Source organism: Doryrhamphus excisus, chromosome 4 (genome assembly GCF_030265055.1).
Source record: "Doryrhamphus excisus isolate RoL2022-K1 chromosome 4, RoL_Dexc_1.0, whole genome shotgun sequence".
Classification (NCBI taxonomy): domain Eukaryota; kingdom Metazoa; phylum Chordata; class Actinopteri; order Syngnathiformes; family Syngnathidae; genus Doryrhamphus; species Doryrhamphus excisus.
Window position 1 is genome coordinate 15,726,262 of NC_080469.1, and position 27,414 is coordinate 15,753,675.

Sequence of the window (27,414 nt, forward strand, 5' to 3'; positions counted from 1 at the left end):
ATATTAAAAGACAATTTTTAAAAGTTAAAATAAATCACAATAAGACATTTTTACGCATGTATTTTATTCATATTTTGTGTTCTTGTGGGGGAAACACAGACACAGAAGCGTTCCCAGACCAGCTGTGAGACATAGTCCCCCCCCCCCCCCCCCAGCTTGTCCGAGAGCTACCCTAGGGCCTCCATCCGCCTGGGCATGCGGAATACTTCAGCAGGCATCCAGACATCCAGATAAGCGGCTCCACTCTGAGCTCATGACCCTAGGTGAGGGTCGGAACAAAGATCAACTGAAATCTAGAGCTTCATCTTCTGGCCCAGCTCTGTCTTCACCATGACGGTCCGGTACAGCAACCGCAGCAATCTCATGCCCTCCCTCACTTGTGAACATGATCCCGAGATACTTGAACTCCTCCTCACCCCCTACATCAAAGAACCACGACATCATGGCCTTTGATTAGGAAGCTTCACCCTCGAACCGCTGCAAACCGCCCCAGTAAACCAAGTACATCCTGAGGTTATTGTGTGTAAGTACAACGGAACTCTTGTGTATGAAATAAATACAGAGACGAGCTTCAATGCAATTTTTTACTTGACTAAAAAAAAATGTTGGATCTCTTATCTATAATGTGCATGAACAACAGTCATGTCAATAAACTGTCCCATTAAATGGAAATAAATAGTTTCTTACACAATGTTGTCCCACAAGAGGATGCAGTGATGCCAGCATCACCGCACTTAATAAGCTCCAATGCCAAAAAAGTATACATTTGTAGTCTTCAGCCCTGACACAGGACATCCATCTCAAACAGCAGCAGCTGTCCCATGAAGGCCAAGTTAGGCGAGATGACGTCACGCCGCTGCTTCACAAAGTCGAAGGCCTCGTCCAGCCGAACCCGCTGGGCGTGCATGAGGTAGGCCAGACAGATGGTGGCCGAGCGAGAGATACCTGCTTGGCAGTGCACCAGCACCCGACCCCCATTCTGCTTCACTGAATCTGTGGGTGTAGACACAAAAAGGATATGATCATAACGTGTTTTGCTATTGAATTTCTGCAAACAAATAACCATTTACACACACATTCACACCTACGAACAATTTAAGTCTCCAGTTAATCTAGAATTGAGAGAATCGTGCCACATCTCCTGTGCCAGTGCTGTTACTGTAACGTTTGATGGCCCATGCAATCACCAGACTTGAATGCCAGAACAACAGCCTTTTATTGCAGGTTTGAATATCTCACAATATTCCTGAATAAAAATCCCTGATAAAAACAAGAGCTATTGCTAAGCTAAAACTCAACTAGGACCCCCTGATGTCATTTCCTGTGTGCCACTTGTTCGTCCCATATGGGTCCCATATTCATTGCGACATACGCTATAGTTTGAGTTTATTTATTTTAAATTCCTTATCTAAGCTTATTATGTCTACTATATTGGGTAATACAAGTGTAAAGATGACTACAGTTCATGTCTAAAGGGCTCTAATAGTGTTATTATCACTGTTATTACTGTATTTAGAGGTTTGTGAACAGGTTTTCTATGTACTAACTATAAAAATATTAAATTTCCAGATGAATCCTACTTCACGGAAATTCACTTATCACATCATGAGGGAATACTGTATGAATATGTCAAGTTTAAATTGATTTAGAAGGGGGGAAAAAATCTCCATCCACCCAAAAGATATTGAGCTCCATTCTACATAATGAATTTGTAGGCTTCCAAAGCAACAGGTGGCGCTATAATGCCAATAACATGTTAATAGCCAATCAGTGAAGGAGGGAATCTTTCAAATAAATGATACAGCAGAATGTATATACTTACAAATATCTTAAAATAAGACAGGGGGAAGTAAAAAAAAAGTAAATATATGTAAATTGTACAAACAAATAAACAAAAAATAAACACTTTTCAAAACAAAAATGTTAGCTAAGAACACACGTGCGGTGATGTCATATACATGCGACACAAAAATAACAATATGACTACTCTTCTATCAATAGGCAACAAATCGTTCCGAAAAAGTAACTATCTAAGTAGTTTTCATGCATCAACTTCTTATTTTAACACCTAAAAACAACATTTTGCTAACATACAAATTTTGCCTGATTGTACTGTCATTACAGTCAGCAAATATTAACCACATTGTCATGTTTAGACAAGAAATGCCACTCACCGATAAAAGCGATAGCTGTGGAGAAATAAGATCCGATGTCTGCAGCTAGACTGTCCTCCACGTTGAGCCGAAGGTATTGGAACTCCCCCTCGAAGAAGTTCGAACATGAGGAGGAGACGTTGAGGACCGCTGTGATGCCCGCTGCTGTGAGGGTCTCTCGGCGTGACGAGTGGACGGCACTGCCCAGAAACAGGAAGGGAAGCAGCTCAACAGGACCGTCCTGTGGTGGACACAAACACAAATACTATTATCATTGTGGAGCTGTCACTCACGTCGTGTTTATATTAACCATACTGCGTGTTTTAATGTCTTACCTGGTCATATGCAGGTGTGCTCCGTCCAGATTGGCTCACTGGCTCTGGTTCACCTGCACAGACTTGTTTGCTGTAACAAAGTTCTGGATAGGCCTCTGAAAATTCCTCAAATCCACCTGAAAACGAGGTCATGGCGTCGTTAAATTCTCCACAAAACCATGACATATGTGTTGTCAAGTGTGTGCAAAAGCTGCTTCAAATTTTCCTGTTACCTTGCAGGAAGCAAATCTGCGTGTGCACTTCATTTTGCAGGGCAGTTAGCAACATCTGGCCCACGGTCTCTTCCCTCCTCCCATCATCCACCACCACCACCACCGGGCTGAACTCCCCGCGCCGTAGCCGGCCCAGCAGAGCCTTGTCCGGGATCAGCCACTCGAGGGCAACCTCGGTGCTCTTGGATCTGCGGCGCAGCATCGAGTTCCAGTTGACGTTCCGGGACTCGTTTATGTGTGCCAGGGAGAAGTCCAGGAAGGGTCTGCAGTCCAAAAGTACACAGCCAGCAGATGTGGTGCTCTCCCTGAGGATGCGGGCTAACTCATGACTGTTGATTTCCATAGGCTCTCCGAGTGACGTCATGTTGAAAAAGGTAAGTAAAATTAATTATTCTTTAAACCTTCAAAATCAGAGTTCAAAGCAATCCCCGATTAATATTATTACAATTATTATACGGGACAATATTGCTCGGCCAGTTTCAGTGAATAACTTCTGTAAAGGAGTTTAGCTTGCTCATTGATATCTACCTAGAGATGGGTGTGGCCATCTTGTTCCCGCCTCGTTTCCATTCTTAAGGCGGAATTTCCATATATAGGCCCGTCACTCCTTATTTGGACAATGACGTTCTCTCTGTTCCTCCCCCACCCAGCCCAAGCATGCTGGTTTGGGGCTATCCCATGTTTTCATGTTGAGTGACGTTGCAGTTGGGGCTAAAGGTTCCAATCCTTGTCCAAATGTAACATAATTTCATGCCTCATCTTTTCCCTTCTGTCTTCACTCTTGTGAATAAACAAAAGGTATATATATATATATATATATTCAAACTTTTCAGACACATTTTATTTGCTGTTTGTTATTTATAATGTGTTTTAGTAGTATTAAATATATATATATATATATAAATAATTACTTACTCCCTATATATATATATATATATATATATACCTTTTGTTTATTCACATATATATATATTTATAGGCTATATATAATATATATATATATATATATATATATATATATATATATATATATATATATATATATATATATATATATATATATATTACTTACTCCCTATATATATATCTATATATACACCTTTTGTTTATTCACATATATATATATATTTATAGGCTATATATATATTTATATATATGTGAATAAACAAAAGGTATATATATATAGGGAGTAAGTAATAATATATATATTTAATACTACTAAAACTACTACTTAATACATTATAAATAACAAACAGCAAATAAAATAGTAGTTACTATATTGTCTTATTTGACATCATAAATCTGTAATGATATTGCAATGAGCAGCATTTTTTTACTGTTGCTTTGAGCCTTGTCTCCCATCCGGTACACACATTACAACCGAGATACTAGTAGTGTCTTTGTGTCACTGTGACTCCCACTTACTTCCTCACGTTCCCACTTCCTTTCCTCCTCCTCATCTTTTCTCCCGGCTGGCTGCTTGTCAGCCCCTCATCAGCACTTAGCTCTCCCACTTTGTCACGCACTTCCCCTGCTTAAGCTGCAATTCCAGTCCACACAAACATGCTTACATTGTCAAGACTGTCCATCATGGCTGTCAGTAGAGTTGCTGAGCATGCATTTACTGTAACCTCTGCCTGAACACATGACAACACAAAAACAAACCATCTCAGGATGTGTGCAGTTTTTTTTTTAAAGAATAAATTTGCCTCAATTTCCGTTACCCCAACAGGAAGTAAAATGGCGCAGCACCCACGGGTACATCCTGCCATCACCACCCACACATCCCTTTGACTACCCTTTCCCTGACACTGTATCATCACCCGCTTTGTGGAAACAATTTACACTTTTAATAGTTTACTGAGCCCAAGTGACTAACAGTGAGCAATAATTAACTGCTGTTAATGGCTGTAGCAACTCCTACGCTATCATTGTCATTTTCTCTTTCAGAAATTGGCAGATACAATTATTTTTTTATTTTACTTGAATAATAACAACAAAAAGGGGGGCGGCACGGCGGTCGAGTGGCTAGCGCGCAGACCTCACAACTAGGAGACCAGGGTTCAATTCCCACCCTCTGCCATCTCTGTGTGGAGTTTGCATGTTCTACCCGTGCATGCGTGGGTTTTCTCCGGGTACTCCGGTTTCCTCCCACATTCCAAAATGTGGTTAATTGGCCACTCCAAATTGTCCATAGGTATGAATGTGAGTGTGAATGGTTGTTTGTCTATATGTGCCCTGTGATTGGCTGGCGACCAGTCCAGGGTGTACCCCGCCTCTCGCCCGAAGACAGCTGGGATAGGCTCCAGCACCCCCACGACCCTCGTGAGGAAAAGCGGTAGAAAATGAATGAATGAATGAATGAATAACAAAAAGGGGGAAAAAGAACAATGTAATCCTGTGTAAATACAGTGTTACCAACATGCTGGTGAAACAGGTATACAATAGGTAATGCATATTTTTTCTGAATGAATACATACGAGAAATACAAAATTCCACTCCTTCCCACAGAGAGGATTATCTGGGATTAATTAAATGACTGTAATTCAGACATTCGCCTCCTCTAAGACGCCTATGTGACTACACCACCCCCATTCAGAGGGGCATGGCCCTGCTGCGGGGGCAGCTTTGATATGGCTGGCTGCTGAGGTTCCGGAAAGCTGAGCAGTGTCTGGGGTTTTTTCTGATGCATGTGGACAGTGTGTGTGTGTGCACGCTTTGATTCATGATGAATCATATGTTTTGACTACATATTTATTGATGAACATACAGCATGCTGTGTGTGCTTTTGTTGTCATGACTTGTTGGAAATATTGTGCGTTTTCCAACACGTCATGACAACAAATGATGCCAACACTTGTGTGTGGTTCTGGCATCTATTTTGGATGCCTCGCGGATGCCTCTCTGATGAGGTGTTTTGAGCATGCCCAACTGGGAACAGGCCCCAGGCTAGACCAAAGACACCCTGTATGAACTGCACCTCACAGCCTCGGTGCCTGTCCCTTGTGAAACTGGACTTCCCTACTGAGACTGCTGCCCTCGTAATCCAGATCAGGACAGACAGAAGAATCATATGGTGCTTCAGAATGTCAAGGTGCATGTTGGGAGTTTATGTTCTCCCTGTGTCTGCTGGTTGGTCAATATGGATGTTTAGAACTTTTACTGCCAAAAACAAGTCAAACCAAAGATTGGTCTTTGATTTAAAAATTAAAAAATATATATTTTTATAGTCATATTTACTCGGCTAATTAGCTTTGGTGACAATCGACAGAAAGTTTAGGGGAAGCTTTCAGTACTGTTGCAACAAGGACAAAAACAGGCAACGATCCACATTGTGTATCCCATTTTATCAATGTTATATGACAACAAAATGAAGCACACATGTGAGACACAGACAGGCAAGTCATATGAAAGTAGCTGGTGGGGAAGTGGTTCCCACTTAGTTTCAAGTTTCCTCTCACAGGTTCCCACTTAGTTTCAAGTTTCCTCTCTGAAAATGTGGTGTTATTTTCTTCCTCCGCTTTCCTCGCCATTGTCTGTTGTGTGTTTCTTAATAATCATCTTTCTGTAAGCAAGTTCACATAGAATCGCAGTCAAGTGGAAAAATCAAACACAGCAAGAAGGCTACGAAATTGCCTGTATGAAGAGCACTAGTGTACACAAATCAAGGTAAAGCATGTTGTTCTTGTTTGATGTCTTACCCAAGGACAAAAGCGAAGACAAGGCACCCTGCCAGACTTAAAGCAGTGACTGTTGCCATGAGCGGCACCAGCACGCCCTCAGAGGATTGAAAAAACGACTCGTCGTCGTCAGGAGACAGCGAAGGCAGTGTCATGACAGGTCGGGTTATTTCAGTCGGCTTGGGAGTGACTGTGAAGTAAACATGGGAAAACCCTTCTCATGTCAGGGTAAAATGGAACTTCTGAACAGGTTTTTATTTTGAGGCTTTTTGCAATCTCATTTTAGCACATTAAGTTTTCGTGATTTGGCCCGTTGTTATCTTGTCTTTGCTTTCAAAGCATGTTAGAACCCGAGCATTCATTCATTAATTCATTTTCTACCGCTTTTTCCTCACGAGGGCCATGGGGGGTGCTGGAGCCTATCCCAGCTGTCTTTGGGCGAGAGGCGGGGTACACCCTGGACTGGTCGCCAGCCAATCACAGGGCACATATAGACAAACAACCATTCCCACTCACATTCATACCTATGGACAATTTGGAGTCGCCAATTAACCTAGCATGTTTTTGGAATGTGGGAGGAAACCGGAGTACCCGGAGAAAACCCACGCATGCACGGGGAGAACATGCAAACTCCACACAGAGATGGCCGAGGGTGGAATTGAACCCTGGTCTCCTAGCTGTTAGGTCTGCGCGCTAACCACTCGAACCCCAGAGCCACCCCAGAACCCGAGCATATACAGACAAAAAGATTAGGTTAATGGCTTCCAGACTTGACCTCCATAAATGAATTTCCCTGAAGTAGAATTCAATATTAATAAATGAAATAATTTTGACTTATGGCATAAAAAGCCTGTTTACAATCTTCTAAATACAGTTTTTAAGCTTATTATAGCCGTCTATACATGAAATAAGACATAGTAGGGGTGTCACGAGACACTAAATTCACTTGACGAGTCAATGCACGAGACTGGGTCTGTGAGTACGAGAAGAGATATTAACATTTTTAAGAAAAGTACAGTTGGAGGTGGGAGAAGAGAAAAACAAGACACGCATACAAGTGGCAATATATTGAGGCCGGCAAAATGGTAAATTTCCGAGTTGAATTTTAGCTTGTCGTGGGTTATGGCTGTACACAGTAGCCCGCATTATGATTGTTATTATTGTGCCTGTTGTGAGACCATTTAAACCTGCACTCAATTCATTTTCTAGCCATCACTGGTCATTGTCCCACCAAACAGACACCTTGGGGTCAATACTACCTGTACATTCACTTCATTCATTCACAAGACTTCTGCCTTGTATTTGTTTTAGTTCATTTAGCAATTTTATGCTTGAAAATGATAAATTTAGTCCAAAAATAAGCACAATTTGCTGAAATGGGCTTTTTTTCCTTTTACTAATAGGCCGTATTCAAGTATTTAGTGAAAACACGCAATAGTGAGGGCGCAATGTTAGAACCGCAATGTAACAAGGGACGACTTGACCTTAGTATGACATTAGCTTTAGACATAAAACGTTGAGGGGACTTTTACCCACATTATACCACATAATACATTAATTTTCTACAGTTTATCCTCACGAGTGTCACGGGGGTGCTGGAGCCTATCCCACCTATCCTATATTCGAGCGAGAGGCGGAGTACACCCTGGACTGGTCGCTAGCCAATCACAGGGCACATATAGACAAACAACCATTCACACTCACATTCATACCTATGGACAATTTGGAGTCGCCAATTAACCTAGCATGTTTTTGGAATGTGGGAGGAAACCGGAGTACTCGGACAAAACCCATGCTAGCTAGCTAGCTATGAGGCCTGCGCGCTAACCACTCATCCACCGACCACATAATACAGTATGTACTAATATTGTTTCCTCAAGAGACCCCCTCCAGAAACCCTGATATCATTCAATCTGGCACACTTTACCTGTGAGGAGGTATCTAACTTGGTAGAACTTGGTCCCGTCCTTTCCCTGCAGTGAGCACTGATATGTGCCTTGGTCGTCCAATTGTAGCTGATTTAACACCATGAATGAGTCCTCCATCACAACCAAATCTTTGAAGTCACTCTCACTGAGCTGAGCATTGATAAAAATAAGAGGTAGTTGTGAAGTTGGGAAGATGGACGATGTATGCTTCCCTGCGGACTGCTGGTCATGGTTTAGTTTCTATGATATATTTACAGGATCAGGCAAAATGATTGTTAGAATAAAATGTAAATTATTATAGTGTTAGTTATCACCCTTATATCCGTTTGCTTAGACAATAGAAAAGTGTCTCGAGTGTTTTAAGGGAGGAACATTCCGTGACTTTGACAAGCAACTCCCAGCACCACTAATCTTGAAGGTGCCTGGGAGCACCAGCAGTGACCTTGAAGATGTTCCTGGTCATCACACAAAAATGTGCCAAGACAAGAACACATGCACAAAAAGTAACTACTCTCACATACACACACACACACATAGACGAATACAGCTTGTGCAACTGCTTGTGCAACCGGCTGACCTCGCACCACCAGAACTGATTTAATTTTTAAAACAATGAAACAGAATGGCATTATATGTATTTTTGGAAAATAAAAAACACTTTTGTTTCTTTACTTTATTTGCCTTTTATTTAACCTATGTATAAATGTGTCATGTGAGTGTGAATGGTTGTTTGTCTATATGTGCCCTGTGATTGGCTGGCGACCAGTCCAGGGTGTACCCCGCCTCTCGCCCCAAAGACAGCTGGGATAGGCTCCAGCACCCCCCGCAACTCTCGTGAGGAAAAAGCGGTAGAAAATGAATGAATAAATGAATAAATGTGTCAGATCATTTTGCCTGACCCTGTATATGGAAAAATGACCCCCCCCCCCCATCAACTAAAGAGACAGTTGACCTTCTTGTCTTTTGGTACACCAGCGGCCCAGGAGTAGTGGTACTCTCGACTCCCTAATAGAAGAGAATGCCATGGCTGGTAACAGTCCAGTACAGCCTGGCCTTCCTCTTCAGCCTTCACTTGGTATTCTGCATAAAGGGTAAAAGGCAAGGGAACGGAGGGGCAGTGGAGGATCAAGAGGGCGTCTTTAGGATTAATCTTTTTCATTCACATGGACAGGCAGTGCTGAACATGCTCGTGATCACGTATGCATGTAAAGAACACACACAAACATGAATATGCACCACCACAATCCTCTTGGCCAGATGGAGATGGGCAGCTGTACATCTTGTATTTGCATGTGATACAATCCATTACTCTTCTGTTCAGGAGACCTGAGAAGCACACATTATGCGTTCATATGCCAACGGTGAACTATTTTGGTTTGCTTCAGCATAAACAGGGAGAAGGAATAAACTCACCACACTTGTTGGGGCACAATCCTGAGGGAGACACAAACAGAAATAATGCATCTCATACTATGACAGGACTGTTGTATGATGACGTGCACTGGCCTAGTTAAACCTAATTACCCTCTCTGATGAACGTATCCAAGTGTTTTTTTAAGATTTCCTTGCCTTTGTTCATGATTTGAATGGCTTCTGATGTGATAGAGCCTGGAGGAAAAGAGTTTTGTGTGAAATCTGCTGGCTGGCGACTTGCCTAAATGTAGTGGAACCTTTTAGGTCAGGAGCCAAGTTGACTTTTATGAATAAAACACTATCTTTACTTTGTTACTAAGTGACAATTATTGTGATTTGGGGGTATTTTTCCTGTTTATTGTCCATATTGTGGCTGCACGGCTGCGAGTGGTTAGCGCGGAGCTAACCTCACAGCGAGGACACCTGAGTTCAATTTCACCCTCGGCCATCTCTGTGTGGAGTTTGCATGTTCTCCCCGTGCATGCGTGGGTTTTCTCCGGGTACTCCGGTTTCCTCCCACATTCCAAAAACATGCTAGGTTAATTGGCGACTCCAAATTGTCCATATGTATGAATGTGAGTGTGAATGGTTGTTTGTCTATATGTGCCCTGTGATTGGCTGGCGACCAGTCCAGCCTGTACCAGGCTCCTGCGACTCTCGTGAGGACAAGCGGTAGAAAATGACGAATGAATGAATGTTCATATTGTACAACTGGCATTGGACTTTGGAGGTTCCACTATGTTTGCTCATGCATAGCAACTATAAGAATCAGACCCATGTGTCAAACTCAGGCCCAGGGGCCAAATCTGGTGCAATTTCATCCGACCAGAATAGCATTGAGTTGGTCCGCCTCACAATCTGAGTAAATAAGCCATTCTTCCGTTATAAACCATTGCCGTTTTGATTTTAAACATTGTACTATATAGAAAGATAATAAGGGTGGCAGATTCAGATCATAATTTAACTGTATATGACTAAATGAACAAGGCCAAAACAACCATAGCTTTGTTTGTTTCTTTCGGCTTTTTCCTGATTACGGAGTCGCCACAGCAGATCTTTTTGGTCTGCATACTGATTTTTGGCTTGAGCCCTTTATATTTCAGATGCCCTTCCTGATCCTTCCGATTGAGTTTGACACCCCTGGATTACGAGATTGCTCACCTCTTTGCTGCTGTTTCAGGAAGTGCTTAAATTCATTCTGGTACTCCGTTTTGGCTTTGTACAAGGTGCTGGGATCTAAACAATGAGGCACAGAAGGAATATACAGTACAGACTACTCTAAAGTTGACTTTCTGTAGTATTGTTCTTTAAGATGTACTATAATGAAAAATTGGAAAGGAAACCCTTTCCATGAAATTGTGATGTAGAGGTTTGAGTTCTCACCTATGACGCCCTTCTTTTTCTGGCTTTCTTCTTTGTAAGATGCATGAGCTGCTTCCATAATAGTTTTCAGATTTACCTGGTCGCGCACATTGACAACGTGCAAAGTAAAATCTATATGCATGTTCCTGATGCTGCGGTCACACTGCAGACAGGCCTCGGTCACAATGGCGCAGCAGAGGATCAAACCCAGCATCATCATCAGCATCCCACCTTTTTTAAAGTGTGAGCAAGCAATTTCTGTCAGTTTAACAATAACATGTACATTTTTAAACAAATGAAATTAAATAGAACATCACCAAGAGTATGTTTGTATGACGTTTCAACAGTTACACAAAATGGTGTATTAATGTACTGTATTTTGGTAAACCGAGTGTACCTTATTGTGATGGGCACTCAACAGGATGCTGTATGTGTGTTGATATTTCAGCTAAGAAAATGTATTGGTCATTGTATTTTACCAAATCTGCTTACTGAATTTGTATTTGTAGTGCACATAACCTTAATGTTTATTTAAAATCTAAATTCAAAATGAGAAACTACAGTTCCCAAGAACCTGTGGTGTTTGATTGAATTGCCCATCGTCGAATCAACATAACTGTTGCTCGGTGATGGGCGGGAACACTGATAGAACTATAGCTCAAGGACACTTAGACTTAGAAGGGCTGCGTATGAATTTTACAGGGTGTAGTACGCCTAGGAGCAGAACGTCCGCCATGATAGTGAGCAAGAGAGGTGGGCGGTACTAGCTACACAACAGCGTACAATGTATTTCACTCGTTCTGAGCTGTTTATAAAAGTTAAACGCAATCTGGTCTTTTGGACCGCTTATTAGAGCAATTAATGGAGCAGCGTAGCGAGGACATATTTACAATGCAGTGTTTCTGGATTCTGCTCACCATCACGGCGGCCAAACCAGCGCACGGCATACTGCGGAAGTGACAGTAAGCGTCATACCTGTAATTCTAATGTCCCTGCTCGGTGGCTGCACCTGCGCAGCTCTTGTTGGTTATGTGCTTGAACTAAAACACTTTATGGACAGGTAAGGAGTGTATATTTTCCCTTGAAGTCAGAATTTGATGAAATTTTAGAAATGTCATAGATAGAATACGAAACTCTGGGTGTCGAGCTGGCGGGAAAATAAACTCATAAGTAGCATATCTGACAACTGGCGTCGTTCGTAAGAAAGGGGAATATGTATCTTTGACAGCTGGGCCTGTTTTGTAAAAACAGACGTTTAGTTGGCTAACTAAACTTGTGCTTTTGTCTAAAACCATATGTAGATTAAAATACCAAGATTAGAGAAGCTATGTCCACTTTCCCTGCGTTTTCTCTTCCTGGTTAGCCTCCACCATGGGTGCTGCTACTGTATATGCTGCTATCATTAAGTGACTGCGTTCCCTGTGTCCATTATTCAAGGTTGGATGAATCACAAATGGAGTCATTACTAAAGACAAGAAGTTAGACCATCCATTCATCCAACCATCTATTTCTACGGCGAGGACTCCACACACACCACCATCACAGCCTTCTTGCCTAAACACAGTTCAGTATGTATCAGATCGTACCAGTAGCCCCCAGGGACCAGCATCTGTCCGAGGGGGCTGACAACTCCCCGCTCAAAAAGCGAGCGACCGAGGAAGCGAGGCCCCTGGTTGTTGCAAGCGTGCTGGGCTGCATGCTGGTTCTGGCTGCAGTGGTAGCCTGGTGCTATTACTCGGCAAATCTACGCAAAGCCCAGCTCATGAAGACTGAACTGTTGGACCTCAACAAGGATGGCTTTGTTATTCGGAACAAGGCGGGGGCGATCATTTTCGCCATGACCTTCAGGTGAGCTTGTGTCTCAATGTAAATATACACTTATGTATACATACTGTATCAAATAATATTAGGAGGACACCCGATCACCCCAAGTCGGTAATTGTTTCTAAATATGTAATAATACAGGTCAAATGTACAGCACACATGTGCCACTGCTGTTAAAAATCATTACAACTGTCACTTTTATTGCAAATATTGATCTGAAATCACAGGAGAACATCCACAAAAGTAACCCCCACGAATATCTACTGTTTTGGACATATGTTCAATAATCTGAAGCAAAACAGTGAGTTTAGTTGAACTTTAATCTGCTGTTTAACAATACATTCACTGTATTTTTAATTAATCTTCTCCCACAAATCCATCAAAGTCCTCATCTTCTGCATCTAAATTGAACAGCTGGGCAATTTTGCCATGATGGAAACTAGACTGAAAAATGATTAGCCCTTTAGGTATGACCAGGGTAAAGGTGAGGTCATAGTATTTGTGTTAAAGCTATTTTTTTCTCCTGTATTCTTACATGTTTTGTAGATCCGCCACACTGGATTTAGACTCCTGCATCAATGAAGGAAGTATTCTAAAATGTACTCAGTCAGATACCGGCAAGATCAACTTTTTTATCCACGCGATTCGACCAAAGGACACTGTCATGTGTTACCATGTCCGCTGGGAGCCTTTGGAAGACGAGCATACAGTGGAGCATGCCATGACCTGCAATGGCTCTCATTGGTATGGAGGGGCCGAATCCGCCACCCAGCACTGGCCTATCAGCATCCAGGGCGAGCAGCAGCCTCAGCCTTTCATCACCAGTGATATCTACAGCAATCGTAACGCTTTCGGGGGGATTCTGGAACGCTACTGGCTCTCGTCCAATGCGGTCGCAATCAAGATAAATGACTCGGTGCCGTTTCATTTGGGCTGGTCAGAGAGGGACAGGATGCTTCACTTCCAGGCCCGCTACCAGGATTCTCCTTTTAAACCACCGGAGGGCCAGCAGGCCATAGCGGAACTCAGCTACAGAGTGTGTGTGGGATCTGACGTCACCTCCATTCATAAATACATGGTGAGCAGGGACATTTTTCAAAGGTAACCGCAACCTTGGTAAAGGTTATCCGCTAAAGTTTGAAACTAGGCAACTGGACTCTTCTTGTTGATTGAGGACGTTTCACCTTTTAATTTTTCAGTTTCTAAATTTTAGATGTGGAGTCATATGTGGTGAGTATGCACTTTAAAAGAGCAGTCCAGTCCCCCTTTAAGGAGGTTCTAAGTAGAGCTTCAAAATGCAAAAAGGGGAAATGGGAGTGAAACAGAACATTTGTTGAGTAAGCATTTTATCGCAAACAAGCATTGAAGTTGATCAGCTGATCCAAATTTTAAGATTATGGCTCAAAAACCCTGAAACCTCCCTTTCAAAATAGGAATTCAATTTAAGAAAATGACTCAAAGTAATGAGTAGCTGCACCTTGAGTCACCTCATAAATTGGTTTTGGCATGTTTGATGCCAGTGTTTCCAGAGGCTTGTGGGAATGTTGCTCCAGGTGGTGATGATGGCTTCACCTCCATTTTTGGAAACTTTCCTTGACATCCACCACCAAATGTGACTGTGGTCTTAAAACATTTGCTCAGTTGACAAACAGTGGATTTCAGTTTAATGGTTGTTAAATTCCATTTCTTCTTTTTGCATTTTTAGGCTCTTAGAAACTCCTTGAGATCCAACAGTGCCAAAATCTTACATTTTTGTCAGGAGTATATCCCGAATTTTCTCGGACTATAAGTCGCTTCGGAGTATAAGTCGCACAAAAATGCATAATTAGGTGGAAAAAAACAAACATAAGTGGAATTTTTTGTGGGTAATTTATTTTTCCAAACTACTTGACCAAAAACCCACATTATGTTATCTTGGAAGGGAAGTTGTAGCAATAATATAATAATAGAGAACAGGCTGAATAAGTGTAAGATATGCTAATACAATGATTATTCAGCTACATAAAAAATAAACATGAACAGAAAAGGTGTCCAGTGTTTATGTAACATAAACAGTTTTAAGTACAGTAACTTTTGTTTTCTTCATGGCAGTAAGAGTAGCCTCTGCTTTACGCCAGTCCCTAACAAGTTTCTCACTTACGCCAAACTTTCTGCTGCTCGATTACTGTTTTCAGCTGCTAATTTTACTACTTGCAGCTTGTAGTCTGCAGAATACGATTTCCTTTTAGGGGGCATTTGTTCTCAGTTGTCTTTGTAGCTAACATCTACTGTTTAAATATTGAATTGTTAAGGAGTAGGAGATATCCATGCTAAAGTCTAGAGTGCCCTCTTGTGGTTATCTGTGAAATTTTATTGTATTTTCTTTCATTTATAAGTCGCACTGGGGTATAAGTTGCAGGAACAGACAACCTATGAAAAAGTGTGACTTATAGTCCGGAAAATACGGTATGTTAGTCATCTGACATATGTCATATCTGACAGGATGAGCTTTAAAATTGATACTGAAAGTGCCTGACAAGTACTTGATTTTGTTTTTAATCAAATCCTGCAATAGGCAGTGTTTGTTTTATGTTGTATGTACATACAGTATGTTAGCCAAGTATTTTTGATACTTTTTTTGGAATTGAGATTTGCAATGTCCCTTGAATACTAGAAATCGAATACACAAATATCGGAATAGCTTAACTAAGATTTTATTTCCACTCTAAAATGTCAGTTGGTTGGGGTTGTTCTTTTTTTTTATATTTTATGGCAGGCACCAAGCAATTTTTGAGTTGAATAAAGGCAGTACACCTTTATTTGCATCTTTTTGTTGTTGACGTTCAAGTTGGGGCCAAATGAAATATCACACAGGCGTCACTTTGTGTACATGCTATGCTTAGTGAAGGTTCAACCCCCACATTTTCTTCAGAATTGAACAACCTCTTGGGGTTTTTGAATTGGTAGGTACAGTTTCATAAAATGTTGATGTGTGTAACAAAAAGATGTTTGTGTTTTGGCCTAGGTGCGTCAATATTTCCCAAAGCCTGCCAAGGTGCCTTCTGCTGAAGTGTTCAAACATCCAGTGTGGTCTACTTGGGCTCTGTATAGGACATCTGTCACCCAGGAGAGGCTACTCCAATATGCCTCTGACATCACCAAACATGGCTTCAACTGCTCCCACCTGGAGTTAGATGATTGTTACACCGCCGACTATGGAGAGTTTGACTTTGACCCGCAGAAATTCCCCAACGCCAGCGACATGTTTGACCAGCTCCGACAGGACGGCTTTCAGGTGACACTCTGGACTCACCCGTTCATTAACTACAACTCGGTCAACTTTGGCGTCGCCGTCGAGAACGGGCTCTTTGTGCGCGAGCTAGGTGGTGAGCTGCCCGCTCTCGTTCGCTGGTGGAATGGCATCGGAGGAATCTTGGACTTCACCAACCCAAAAGCCCGGGAATGGTATTCATCCCACTTGGCTGACCTCAAAGCCCAATATGGAGTCACTTCTTTTAAGTTTGATGCCGGAGAGACAAGTTATCTCCCTCAACGGTTTAGCACTTTAATCCCACTGATGGACCCCTCCACTTTCACCCGGCGCTACACAGAGATGGCCATACCGTTTAGCGAGCGTGCCGAGCTGAGGGTTGGCTATCAGAGTCAGAACATCTCCTGTTTCTACAGGATCATCGACAGAGACTCTGTATGGGGTTACGAGCTCGGCCTCAAGTCCATCATCCCCACAGTTCTCACCATCAGCATCTTGGGGTACCAGTTCGTCCTGCCTGATATGATAGGTGGGAATGCATACCCGGAGCACAGGACAGGTATGGATTACACTGGAATGTTTTTGATTTGAAAATTTGAAAAAATAAGCATTGTTTTTGATGTTTTCAAAGTTACACTATGTTTGAAAAGTGGAGGCCTTTGAAAACGACACCTTTTATTAGTCCTGTAAATATTGGAAACTTGGTTGTTTCTGACAATGGGAGAATATGCACATTCAGTGTTTACCATCAGAACAACAATGGCCGACCAGTGTTATAAGTTTGTGCTAAAACACTTAAGTGAAATGTGCACGTATTGCCTGTTCCATTGTGCAGGACCTACTAGACTATTTGCTAGTAGCAAAGGTACTACTAGATGCTACCGTATTTCTACTACCAAGCTGACCAAGCTGATACCACATGGTAATGGTAATTATTTAAAAAAAAAACATGCTCAACAAAGCTTCATTGACGTACGTCGCGGTTACGCTTGCACAATTCAACATCATTCGACATCAAAGTAGAAAAAGTAGCTGATTTTCAACATTTGAGAAAACTTGCTACAAATGAAAAAAATAATCACATGCTTATTTTAGCGTACCTTGTTGCTATTTCTGTCCCTGGACACTGCAGTTTTCCACTCCATAGCCTTCACTTTGCTTCAATGGCCCTTCTCCGTTAGCTCGTCATGCTCCAGGTGTCCTGTTGGGCATGGCACCATTTTTCATTGTCTTTGTACATCTTTTCAAAAACTGCAAGCAAAAAATGTACACTTCAATATGGAACTGACATATTGCTCAACTAATAGAAATATGGTCTGATGTGTATGTTTTACTTCAGGAGGTTTAAATGACGGGGATAAGTTACCAGACAGGGAGCTGTACATCAGATGGTTGGAGCTGTCGGCCTTCATGCCTGCTATGCAGTTTTCTTTACCACCCTGGTACTATGATGATGAAGTGAGTACAGCTACACTGATGTTTTTTGTACAATTTCCATGCATCATTGGCGGAATTACAAATGGTACATTCTTTAATGTATTGCTCAATATTAGTGAATGTTTTTGTCTTGACATTTATCTCTGTCTAATTTTAATGCAGTCCTGAGGACTTGTGTGATGGAAAAAATGATGTTCTGACAACAACAACAGTGTCAGTCAGTGAGAACATATAATGTATTTGAAAACATAAAATATCACTCTAGTAATATTACATTAATGCTCTAGTTGTAGGCGGGACACTTACCTAAACCGCAGATAAAACTTTCTAAATTTGAAAAGTCATTATATATAGCAACTTTTTTCCCTTTCATATGCTGTGAGGTTATGGAGTGACAACAATGTGACATCATCAAGTGTTGCTTTGTTTGTCATTAAGGACCACATAGCTCCTTCATGTGATTGTGACACAATAAGAAAAAGGTTGTGTGCCTGCAGTCCTTGGTGCGTGCTTGAACATAACAATGGAATTATTTGTGTGTGTGTGGGAAAGTGGAAAAGTAAACGTACCATGGTCAATTATTAACAATATATTGCACAATACAGCGGCCACAGAACCAGTGTTGTAATACTACTCAGGCGGCAATAATAGCGCTGGTGAGGTCACAATTCATGTGAACAGGACGGCCCATGTGTCGCAACATTTTAAAGCAATTTCAATACATTCAAACACACCAATCAGGTTGTAGTTTATTCATTCATTCATTTTCAACCGCTTTTCCTCATGAGGGTCGCGGGGGTGCTGTAGCCTATCCCAGCTGTCTTCGGGCGAGAGGCGGGGTACACCCTGGACTGGTCGCCAGCCAATCACAGGGCACATATAGACAAACAACCATTCACACTCACATTCATACCTATGGACAATTTGGAGTCGCCAATTAACCTAGCATGTTTTTGGAATGTGGGAGGAAACCGGAGTACCCGGAGAAAACCCACACATGCACGGGGGTGGAATTGAACCCTGGTCTCCTAGCTGTGAGGTCTGCGCACTAACCACTCGACCGCCGTGCCGCCCAGTTGTAGTTTAGTGGATGACAAAATGTGTATTGTTTGTTTTGTCATCATTTTGTGCAGGTGGTGGAGATAGCGCAAACGTTCACAAAACTCCATGAGAGTCTTGTGGCCCCGAGAGTTCTGGAGCTGGCCAGTGAGGTCCTCAAGACAGGAGATCCAATAATAAGACCCCTGTGGTGGATCGCCAATGAGGACGAAGCGGCCTACAAGGTTGACTCCCAGTTCCTGATTGGAGACGACCTGATGGTGGCGCCCGTGCTGGAGCCAGGGAAGCAGGAAAGGGACATCTATTTGCCTGCGGGAAGGTGGAGAAGCTACAAAGGGGAACATTTTGTCAAGGGTCCCATGTACCTCACTGACTACCCTGTGGACCTGGATGAAATAGCCTATTTCACATGGGTTCACTGAACACTAACACACTAATCTGAGCCCCTCCAACGCTGTTTGCACTGCAACTGTCATGAGTCCCGCGCATGCCAAATCACAGAAGCAGTTTTTTTTAAAGGGAACGAGACCACTCTGGGTCTGCTGCTGCCAGTGATGGATCCAACCAAAGAATTGGAATGAAATCTACTTCTGTTTTTCCTTAGCTGTCTTGAGACTTAACTCTTTTCCATACTCTTTTTTTTTTCTGCTCACCAATGTGTCTTTATCATCAGTGTAGTGCACTGAATATAAAGACTTGGTATGTTTAGTGTCGCTTCTCAGTCTTCCAGGTCATGGTCTTCCAGGTCGCTTGCTTGCAACTTGTTGATGGCCACCCCTCCCATGTAATAAGATCATCTTTGGTGGTCAGGAAATCCTTGTAAGCAGGCAACAGGTGAGGGCACAAAGCACCCCGTGTGTCAGGAGGGCCTTTCTATTTTAGTATAGATGGCTTCACACCTCTCGTCCTTATCCAAAATTTGGACATCATTGTTCTCAAAGGAGTGTCCTTTTTTTCCCCAGCCAATTTTTCATGTGAGACTTTGAGAGGTCTGTTACCTGAGTACCTATCGCAAAAAAGTCTGCTTTGCAGGTTTTGATTTTAACCCCTGTGCCATCAACAGACCTGAACTAGTGGCAGGTAGTTCATCTAGCCATACTGTGTAAAGAGTTTCTGCACTTGGAGACAAGCATGAAATTAATTTGTATAGACATTTCGTACTGTGTTGATGTAGTATCGCACTTATAAGTCCTTAGTTGGACCTCTGCTCTATGTACTGTACATATTTAATTTGTGGATATAGTTAATTAAGAATGTGCCCTGTGGCTGACTGGCCAACAGTCCATGGTGTCCAAAGTCAGCTGCGATAGGCTACAGCTCCCGGTCACACCGAATAGAAAAAGCGGTAGAAAATGGATGGTTGGTATTTAAAAGTACAATTTATGCACTTGAATGAATGATTCCAACATCAACATTCCATCACCAGCGACGCCATTCCTTACTTTTTGATGCTTGTACTTGGGTGGATGTAAAAGGTCGGCGCACAGAAACGGAAACTTTATCCATGCCATTTGTGTCTTTCTTGCCACTTTATTAGCCTTCAGAGGTAAGCTGAAGCATGTTAAGCCAGTGTTCGATAACAGGCATGACTGTCACCTTATGCTTCGAATGGCAAAGTAAATACACATGCCCACATGCCTTTTGCAGTTTGAACGTGTTTTAGTACACCTGACTGGGAACTTGTCGTTTTGTGTGTCTATGGCTTTAATGCTAGTGAGCTGTGTTTATATATATATATATATATATATATATATATATATATATATATATATATATATATATATATATATATATATATATATATATATATATATATATATATATATATATATATATATATATATATATATATATATATATACTCCTGTTGCAAACGGTGTGGCCCCCAAAGCGCTATTGTGCACTTTATTCACTTTTTACTAACTCTGCACTTAACCAACACAAACAGTGCCATATGTCATATGCAACAATGTAACATCAAGGAGTAGGACAGTAGGACACAAACTTTAGCAACGCTAGCATAGCCATGTGAGTTACAGTGTGAACATTACACTCACATTTTAACATTATGCTCGGTTGATTTGCTAACGGAACACATCTATAGCTGATGACTGATAAGTTGAAAGCCTACTGTTTTTTTTATCAAGCCGACTGTAGCCTTTGAAGTGATGGATGTTATTCATGTGAATTAGGTTTTTCTTTATGTCATGAAAACCCAGAAATTCAAAAGTAAATGTTAAAACTAAAGTTAAGTAGGCCTAATCAAGTCAGGGAGTTATATTTTTTTTTTATCACATTTGGTGCTCATAAACAGGCTCTGGGGTACTTATGATTGTTATAACACAATTAACAAGTATCCTTTGCATCTGTAAAGGATTCCTAAGGTCTTGATTGGAGTTGAAGAGAAAATGTGATTGTATTTCATGTTGCGTGCTTGCTTGGTGCCAAGTTAGAAATACAGTAATTAATAAAAACTGCAATTTCTTCTTAAAATCTCTCAATGTTCTGAACTCCTGTTTCCATGTTAATGTCCATTCGAACAGGTTAATGCTGCCCACAGATCTTCCAATTGTTGACATGCTGGCTTCCTTTAGATGGCAAACTAGTTGAAACTGAACACCACATCCGCTGGTTCCAGTGAGTAATGGACTCCATTTTGCCTAAATTGCAAAACTACTGTATTCAAATCTGTTGCAGTACTTGAAATGTCTCTTTTATGAAAGTTGATGTACAGTTTGGAATGCGGCTTGTCTTTGTCTATAAGTGTCTAGCACATTGGTGGAACAAGTTATGTTTTTTTTGATTAATCAAGCCTTACATGCTGTCTAATACACTGGTTACACTGGATCCCACTGATCCCACTGATCCCAACACTCATCCCAACTTCCGGGTCATGTGACTGTCGCTAGCAACTGTTGCTCCGTTGCCGTCGCTGTGTTCAAGTGCAGTGTTAACGCTTTTTACCGCTTATCCTTGGCTTTTAAATCTTTTAAAACCTTTTTTTTTCTTTTTGAATCACATCTCCACATTTGGTGACGCTCGGCGCGAGACAGAGGTGGCTTGGTGGTGGCCCCAGTCGTTAGCCGTGGAAGCTAACGTAGCTAGCTAACTTTTTAGCTGTGACGCTTGTACCTCATTATGCCAACATTGGACGCTGCCGACTCGCCGGGAAAGTTGGAACAAATGCTGAACAAAGCATACGAGAAGATCGCTCACCTTCTCGAGGACATCGAGCGGATGTCAAATGAACTCCAGAGGAAGGATTCAGTGCTGATCTCCCTCAAGACCCGTTTCCCGACGCTGACCAACTGGCTGGAGACCTCTCGATTCGGTGAGTTCGCTCCGCCGAACACCACCTCCGTGCTCGGGCAAACGGTTCTTTGGGACCCGTCCTCCCCCTGTCGGCGGCCCGCCTGCTCCACTCCAAACAAGGGGACCCCCTGGACCGAAGTGGTTGTCCGCGGGCGGAAGAGGGCTCCGAGCGGGACTCACGGCGGGGCTGCTTCTCCTCCGTTACCGCTCTCCAATAAATACACGGCTCTGTCCGTGAGCGAAAAGTCGGCGACCCGGGACCCACACCAAGAGTCAACATCTGTTGCTGTGGCCACAGGCACCATGCCCCCGCTGACGGACACCACAACCTTCCCTCCACTCACGGCCAGCAGCCCTCCGGTTGGTGGGTGTCCAACAGGGAGCCGTCTGCCGGCACAGGAGCCGACCCGCTCCGCAACTCGGCGTAAGCAGCTCGTGAGGGATGCGGTGCGCCACCACTCGTCCCACTCGTCCCGCTCTTCCCACCTGGCGAGGTATCACACACGGGGCCCTGGTTTGGGTGGTGGGGTGGCTGAGCTGGCCTGTTCCCCTGAAGACCGAGCGGCCGCTCCGACAACCCTGGTCATCGGGGACTCCATTGTGAGGCATGTCCGCATGAGGGAGGCGTTAACTTTGTCGTTCCCCGGAGCCACCGTTTCCGACGTAACCGGGAAAATACCAGACATCCTGAACTCTCATCCGCAGGCGAAAAGGATTATTATCCACGCAGGTACGAACGACATCGCCAGGCAACAGTCCGAACTTTTAAAACAGGACTTTAGACACCTTTTTAATTCCATTTCACAGTCCAAAGTGACTGTTTTTATTTCTGGCCCCACCCCCACCTGCGGCAGAGGGATCGGCAGATTCAGCCGTCTGCTGAGTCTCAACACCTGGCTCTCCTCTGCCTGCAACTCCCACCACGTCGGCTTCATCAACAACTTTGATGTTTTCTGGGAGAGACGACACCTCTTTGGACCTGACGGGCTTCATCTTAACAGAGGAGGTGCCCGCATGCTCTCATCCAACCTGACTTTTGGCCTTCAACATGGTATCATCCCCAAACCCACACCTGTTGCTCTGTCCCACTCTGATTGATGTCCCCCAGGTCCATGCTCCTATTCACTCAGTTCCACCTCTGACTACCATACACATAATACTGGACTTGGACCTCAAACTTACATCAACACTACTTCCATTCCAGTAATCATTACACTATATCGACACATCAGACACCGCCATACTCACCCTGTGAACCCTCATAACCTCCGACCACTCAATAGACACCCATACCCCACCTCCATGATCAACAAGCCACCTGTCACCATCAATGTAGCACTTTTTAATGTCCGCTCTCTTTTAAATAGAACCTTTTTAATGAATGATATGATTTTAGATAATAAGTTAGACTGTCTTCTTTTAACTGAGACATGGCTTGGTACTGACGCATCCGTTGTTCTCACTGAGGCCTGCCCACCAAATTTTAATTTTTTATATTCTACTAGAGAGGGTAAAAGAGGAGGTGGGACGGCATCCATCACAAATGACTCACTGACCTCAAATGGAGTGTATTTTAACAGTTACAAGTCATTTGAGCACCATGCCTTTACTTTTAGCAGCCCTCCGATTCTTTGTGTCACTGTATACAGACCACCCCATCACTCTAGTTCTTTTATTAGTGAATTCTCGGAATTTTTATCAATCATTCACACTTCTTATAACAGGATTTTATTATCTGGTGATTTTAATCTACATGTTGATGACACCTCGGATCCAATATCCAGAGAGTTTTTAAACCTTTTAAATTGTCTTGATTTTAAGCAGCACGTCACACAGCCAACTCACAACAGAGGACACACCCTGGACCTGGTCATAACCCATGGCCTGTCCATCGGTGTGTCCTCTGTTGTTGACCTGGCTATGTCCGACCACTACTGTGTATTTTTTAGCATCACCAGTTTTAACCAGGAGGAGGCCCCGGTGAGAACAGTGAGGAGACGCTATCTAACTTCTGAAGTGGCTGCAAATTTTATTGAGATTTTACAGAGCACTCCTGCTGAAATTTTACCTGCACCTTGTGATTTTATCGTTGATAATTTTAACAGTAAACTGAAGTCAACTCTGGACTCAGTAGCTCCACTTGTAACAAAAACAATAAAAAGGAAACCTACACCCCCGTGGAGAAATAACGATGAGATCAATAAACTGAAAAGAAAATGCAGGAGTGCTGAGAGAAGATGGAGAAAAACTAAATTGACAGTTCATTACGAGATTTTATGTCAACAACTCAAAACCTACAATAATACAGTAAAAAAGGCACGAATTTCCCATTTCTCACAACTCATTTCCAACCATAAAAACAATCCCCGGTTCCTCTTCTCCACCTTTAATATTTTAACAGGCACAAATTTTAATAAAGTTTTTAAGACACCAACAGACGATCTTTGTGAAAACTTTGCAGACCACTTCAGAACTAAAATCAAGGACATCAGATCCTGCCTGTTACCCCAGAAAGTTTTTTCTGTTACCACACCTGGACTGTTGTCCTTGCCTGAGGAGAGACTGGAGAGTTTTGCCCTGGTTGATGCAAGGACACTTGGTCGAGTTTTCTCCCAAGTAAGCCCAACAACCTGCCTTTTAGATCCAATTCCCACATCACTTTTAAAATCACTTTATGGATTCTTTGAGGAGCAGTTTTTAAACATCTTGAATTGCTCTCTTCAGACGGGTGTCTTCCCCACCGCCTTCAAAACGGCGGTGGTGAAGCCCCTTCTGAAGAAGAGCAATTTAGATCCCAACAATCTTAATAATTACCGACCCGTATCCAACTTGCCGTTTTTAAGTAAAATTTTAGAAAAACTGGTTTTTTACCAACTTAATGACTTTTTAAACAGAAATAGCATTTTAGAGAAACATCAGTCTGGCTTTAGGAGGAACCACAGTACCGAGACAGCACTTGTAAAGATTTTAAACGACATCAGGTGGAATTTGGATAACAAGAACCTCACAGTCTTGGTTCTACTGGATCTAAGCTCTGCTTTTGATACAGTGGACCATCACATTTTATTAAATAGACTTAGATACCTGGTCGGCCTCTCTGGTACTGTTCTTAACTGGTTTTGTTCTTATCTCACAGGCCGATGTTTTTATGTAAGTATGGATACATGTTCCTCAGGAACCCATGAAATTGAATGTGGGGTTCCTCAAGGCTCAATCTTAGGTCCACTCCTTTTTAATCTGTACATGCTTCCCCTTGGGGACGTGATCAGGAGGCACGGCATCAGCTTCCATAGTTATGCTGATGATACACAGCTATACATCGCCGTGTCTCCTGATGACTCAGGGCCACTTGATGCCCTTTTTAACTGCATTGTAGACATTAAGTCATGGATGGCAGAGAATTTCCTGCAGCTCAACCAGGACAAAACTGAGGTTTTAGTCATAGGTCCTGAAGGCCAGAGAGAGAAACTTTTACCAAAATTACAGGATATTAAACTAGCCGACTCTGTCAAAAATTTGGGCGTGATTTTTGACTCTGAGCTAAATTTTATCCCACATATTAAAAATATAACAAAAATAGGTTTTTATCACCTTAAGAACATAGCCAGAGTCCGCCCGTTTCTCTCTCAGGCCAGCACGGAGGTGCTAATGCATGCTTTTATATCCTGTCGTTTAGATTACTGTAATGCCCTGCTCTCTGGTCTTCCCAAAAAAAGTATTTTAAATCTCCAATTATTACAGAACTCAGCCGCACGTGTGCTGACGAGGACCAGAGGGCGGGAGCACATTACACCGGTTTTAAAGTCGCTGCATTGGCTCCCCGTCCGCTTCAGGATCGATTTTAAGATTCTCTTACTGGTTTTTAAATGTCTTAACGGCTTTGCCCCTTCTTATTTATCTGATCTGCTTTTACCATATCAACCCCCGCGGTCCCTGCGGTCCTCCGGCACTGGCCTTTTAGCGAAACCAAAACCCAGAACAAAAACCCACGGTGAGGCAGCATTTAGCCACTATGGCCCCCACCTGTGGAACAGCCTGCCGGAGAGCCTCAGGACTGTGGAGACTGTTGATATTTTTAAAAGAAGATTAAAGACGCACCTTTTTAATCAGGCTTTTAACTAATATTGTTAAGCTTTTATTATGTTTTCATCCTTTTAGTCCTATTTTATGTTCTTATTCTTCACCTTTTAACTTCAGTGTTTTGTTTTTATCTTGTTAGTCCTATTTTATGCTCTTAATCTTCAGTTTTTAACTCCAGTGTTATGTTTTATCTTTTAGTCCTATTTTATGGTCTTAGTTTTTAGCTCCAGCTCCAGTGTTTCCTCAGGGGGGTCCTCCACACTGGGGGCTGTTTGGGTATGCTGAGGGGGTGCCATCCTTGGGTCCCTTCGACACGGCCGGCTGGGGGGTTCCTCCCTTTAATGTGGGGGTCCGCCCGTCTAACGGAGTCGGAGGGCCCGGGTGCTGGTCCTCCGATGGCACGGCCTGCAGCTTCTCCCAGTGTGGACGGCCCCAAAGGTGGCGTTTCCTTGTTCCTCAGTACCATGCCATGTCTCCCTAATGTGGGTGATTGTGTGCTTGCGTGTGTGTGTGTGTGTGTGGGTGGATGGGTGTGTGTGTGTGTGTGGGTCTAGTATGGAGGGTGGGAAGGAGGGGCTTTCTTTTTTCTTCATTGTTTTCCTTTTTAATTGTGGTAATTGTTTTAATTCTGGAAAGCACTTTGTGTCGCATCTCCTTGCAGGAAAAGTGCTCTACAAATAAAGTTGATTTGATTTGATTTGATTTAATACTCCTAGAAATAAAAATATTTTCACTATTGTGACTTTTTTTTTGCAAGGCTCAAACAAGCACTTAGAATAGAGCTAAGGACACCATGACAACAAGGACTTTACTAATTTCTTAATTCTGTATGTGTGGCCTTTAATATGAAATATTTTCAACATTATTTAAAAAATATATTTCCTGTTGTTTATTAAAAACTGGACCAGTCCAGGGTGTACCTCGCCTCTCGCCTGAAGTCAGCTGGGATAGGCTCCAGCATCCTGCCAAGATTGCATTTTGATAAGCCACAGGCCCAGTTGGGTCATGATGTGACTTGCCAAAAGGCTCCAGGTTTTTCCCCAAAATGTCACATTTTGATTAAACTTTTATTATTTAGTTTTTTACATTTTGATTCAATTGTATTTTTGTATTTATTTTAATGTTATTTTTTCCATGTAGTGTTTTGTATAATATATACTGTATTAGTCATACACTCACACCCGTACACACATTTTGGAGCGATTTATTCCGGATTCCAAGATGACATTTCAAAATAAAAGTACCAATATGAACCAAGAAAATGGGATCCCCAAAAAAGAACAGCAACTGTTAATTTAAAAGCAAATTACATATTTTAAAGTATATTGATTCCAACATTATGTGGAGACACTGAACAAATATGTTAGTA

General features: G+C 42.4%; 4 protein-coding genes across 8 annotated transcripts; 2 read left to right on the forward strand and 2 right to left on the reverse strand.

Annotated features, from left to right (window-relative positions):
- Positions 1–205: 205 nt before the first annotated feature.
- dusp2 (dual specificity phosphatase 2) lies at positions 206–3,479 on the reverse strand. Its single transcript, XM_058070169.1, has 4 exons — positions 2,701–3,479; positions 2,489–2,604; positions 2,175–2,394; positions 206–993 (listed from the first exon to the last, which is right to left on the reverse strand). Exons 1-4 carry the CDS (start codon positions 3,062–3,064, stop codon positions 776–778), a joined length of 918 nt encoding a protein of 305 aa, XP_057926152.1. The 5' UTR covers positions 3,065–3,479; the 3' UTR covers positions 206–775.
- A 1,699-nt stretch (positions 3,480–5,178) lies between these two features.
- Positions 5,179–26,738, reverse strand: LOC131127869 (izumo sperm-egg fusion protein 1). 5 transcript variants are annotated; one of them, XM_058070164.1, is made up of 11 exons: positions 21,870–26,737; positions 17,258–17,358; positions 11,105–11,314; positions 10,883–10,957; positions 9,833–9,916; positions 9,722–9,742; positions 9,545–9,634; positions 9,261–9,388; positions 8,308–8,458; positions 6,402–6,570; positions 5,182–6,265 (listed from the first exon to the last, which is right to left on the reverse strand). In XM_058070164.1, the coding sequence occupies exons 3-11, from the start codon at positions 11,307–11,309 to the stop codon at positions 6,205–6,207; spliced, it is 984 nt and encodes a 327-aa protein (XP_057926147.1). In that variant the 5' UTR covers positions 11,310–11,314; positions 17,258–17,358; positions 21,870–26,737; the 3' UTR covers positions 5,182–6,204. The 5 variants fall into 5 exon arrangements, with proteins under 5 accessions (XP_057926151.1, XP_057926147.1, XP_057926150.1 ...); XM_058070167.1 differs by lacking the exon at positions 21,870–26,737 and adding an exon at positions 17,901–18,152; XM_058070166.1 differs by lacking the exon at positions 21,870–26,737 and adding an exon at positions 17,524–17,894.
- LOC131127867 (myogenesis-regulating glycosidase-like) lies at positions 11,930–20,418 on the forward strand. Its single transcript, XM_058070162.1, has 6 exons — positions 11,930–12,143; positions 12,521–12,931; positions 13,454–13,985; positions 15,912–16,716; positions 17,497–17,615; positions 18,728–20,418. The coding sequence occupies exons 2-6, from the start codon at positions 12,654–12,656 to the stop codon at positions 19,073–19,075; spliced, it is 2,082 nt and encodes a 693-aa protein (XP_057926145.1). The 5' UTR covers positions 11,930–12,143; positions 12,521–12,653; the 3' UTR covers positions 19,076–20,418.
- Positions 21,553–23,061, forward strand: LOC131127868 (uncharacterized). The gene is made up of 2 exons (XM_058070163.1): positions 21,553–22,695; positions 22,773–23,061. Exons 1-2 carry the CDS (start codon positions 21,792–21,794, stop codon positions 22,910–22,912), a joined length of 1,044 nt encoding a protein of 347 aa, XP_057926146.1. The 5' UTR covers positions 21,553–21,791; the 3' UTR covers positions 22,913–23,061.
- Positions 26,739–27,414: the final 676 nt, after the last annotated feature.

Excerpts from the sequence above, each read along its gene's own strand:
- dusp2 (XM_058070169.1), bottom strand. The coding sequence starts at position 3,064 with ATGACGTCACTCGGAGAGCCTATGGAAATCAACAGTCATGAGTTAGCC. Across the intron at positions 2,605-2,700 it reads GCAGATTTGCTTCCTGCAAG|GTGGATTTGAGGAATTTTCA; the intron begins GTAACAGGAAAA and ends CCTCGTTTTCAG. Across the intron at positions 994-2,174 it reads CACAGCTATCGCTTTTATCG|ATTCAGTGAAGCAGAATGGG; the intron begins GTGAGTGGCATT and ends CTACACCCACAG.
- LOC131127869 (XM_058070164.1), bottom strand. The coding sequence starts at position 11,309 with ATGCTGATGATGATGCTGGGTTTGATCCTCTGCTGCGCCATTGTGACC. Across the intron at positions 9,635-9,721 it reads ATTGTGCCCCAACAAGTGTG|GTCTCCTGAACAGAAGAGTA; the intron begins GTGAGTTTATTC and ends TGTGCTTCTCAG. Across the intron at positions 6,571-8,307 it reads AGTTAGATACCTCCTCACAG|TCACTCCCAAGCCGACTGAA; the intron begins GTAAAGTGTGCC and ends TTTACTTCACAG.
- LOC131127867 (XM_058070162.1), top strand. The coding sequence starts at position 12,654 with ATGTATCAGATCGTACCAGTAGCCCCCAGGGACCAGCATCTGTCCGAG. Across the intron at positions 12,932-13,453 it reads ATTTTCGCCATGACCTTCAG|ATCCGCCACACTGGATTTAG; the intron begins GTGAGCTTGTGT and ends CATGTTTTGTAG. Across the intron at positions 17,616-18,727 it reads CCTGGTACTATGATGATGAA|GTGGTGGAGATAGCGCAAAC; the intron begins GTGAGTACAGCT and ends CATTTTGTGCAG.
- LOC131127868 (XM_058070163.1), top strand. The coding sequence starts at position 21,792 with ATGCCAACATTGGACGCTGCCGACTCGCCGGGAAAGTTGGAACAAATG. Across the intron at positions 22,696-22,772 it reads AAGGATTATTATCCACGCAG|TCCAAAGTGACTGTTTTTAT; the intron begins GTACGAACGACA and ends TCCATTTCACAG.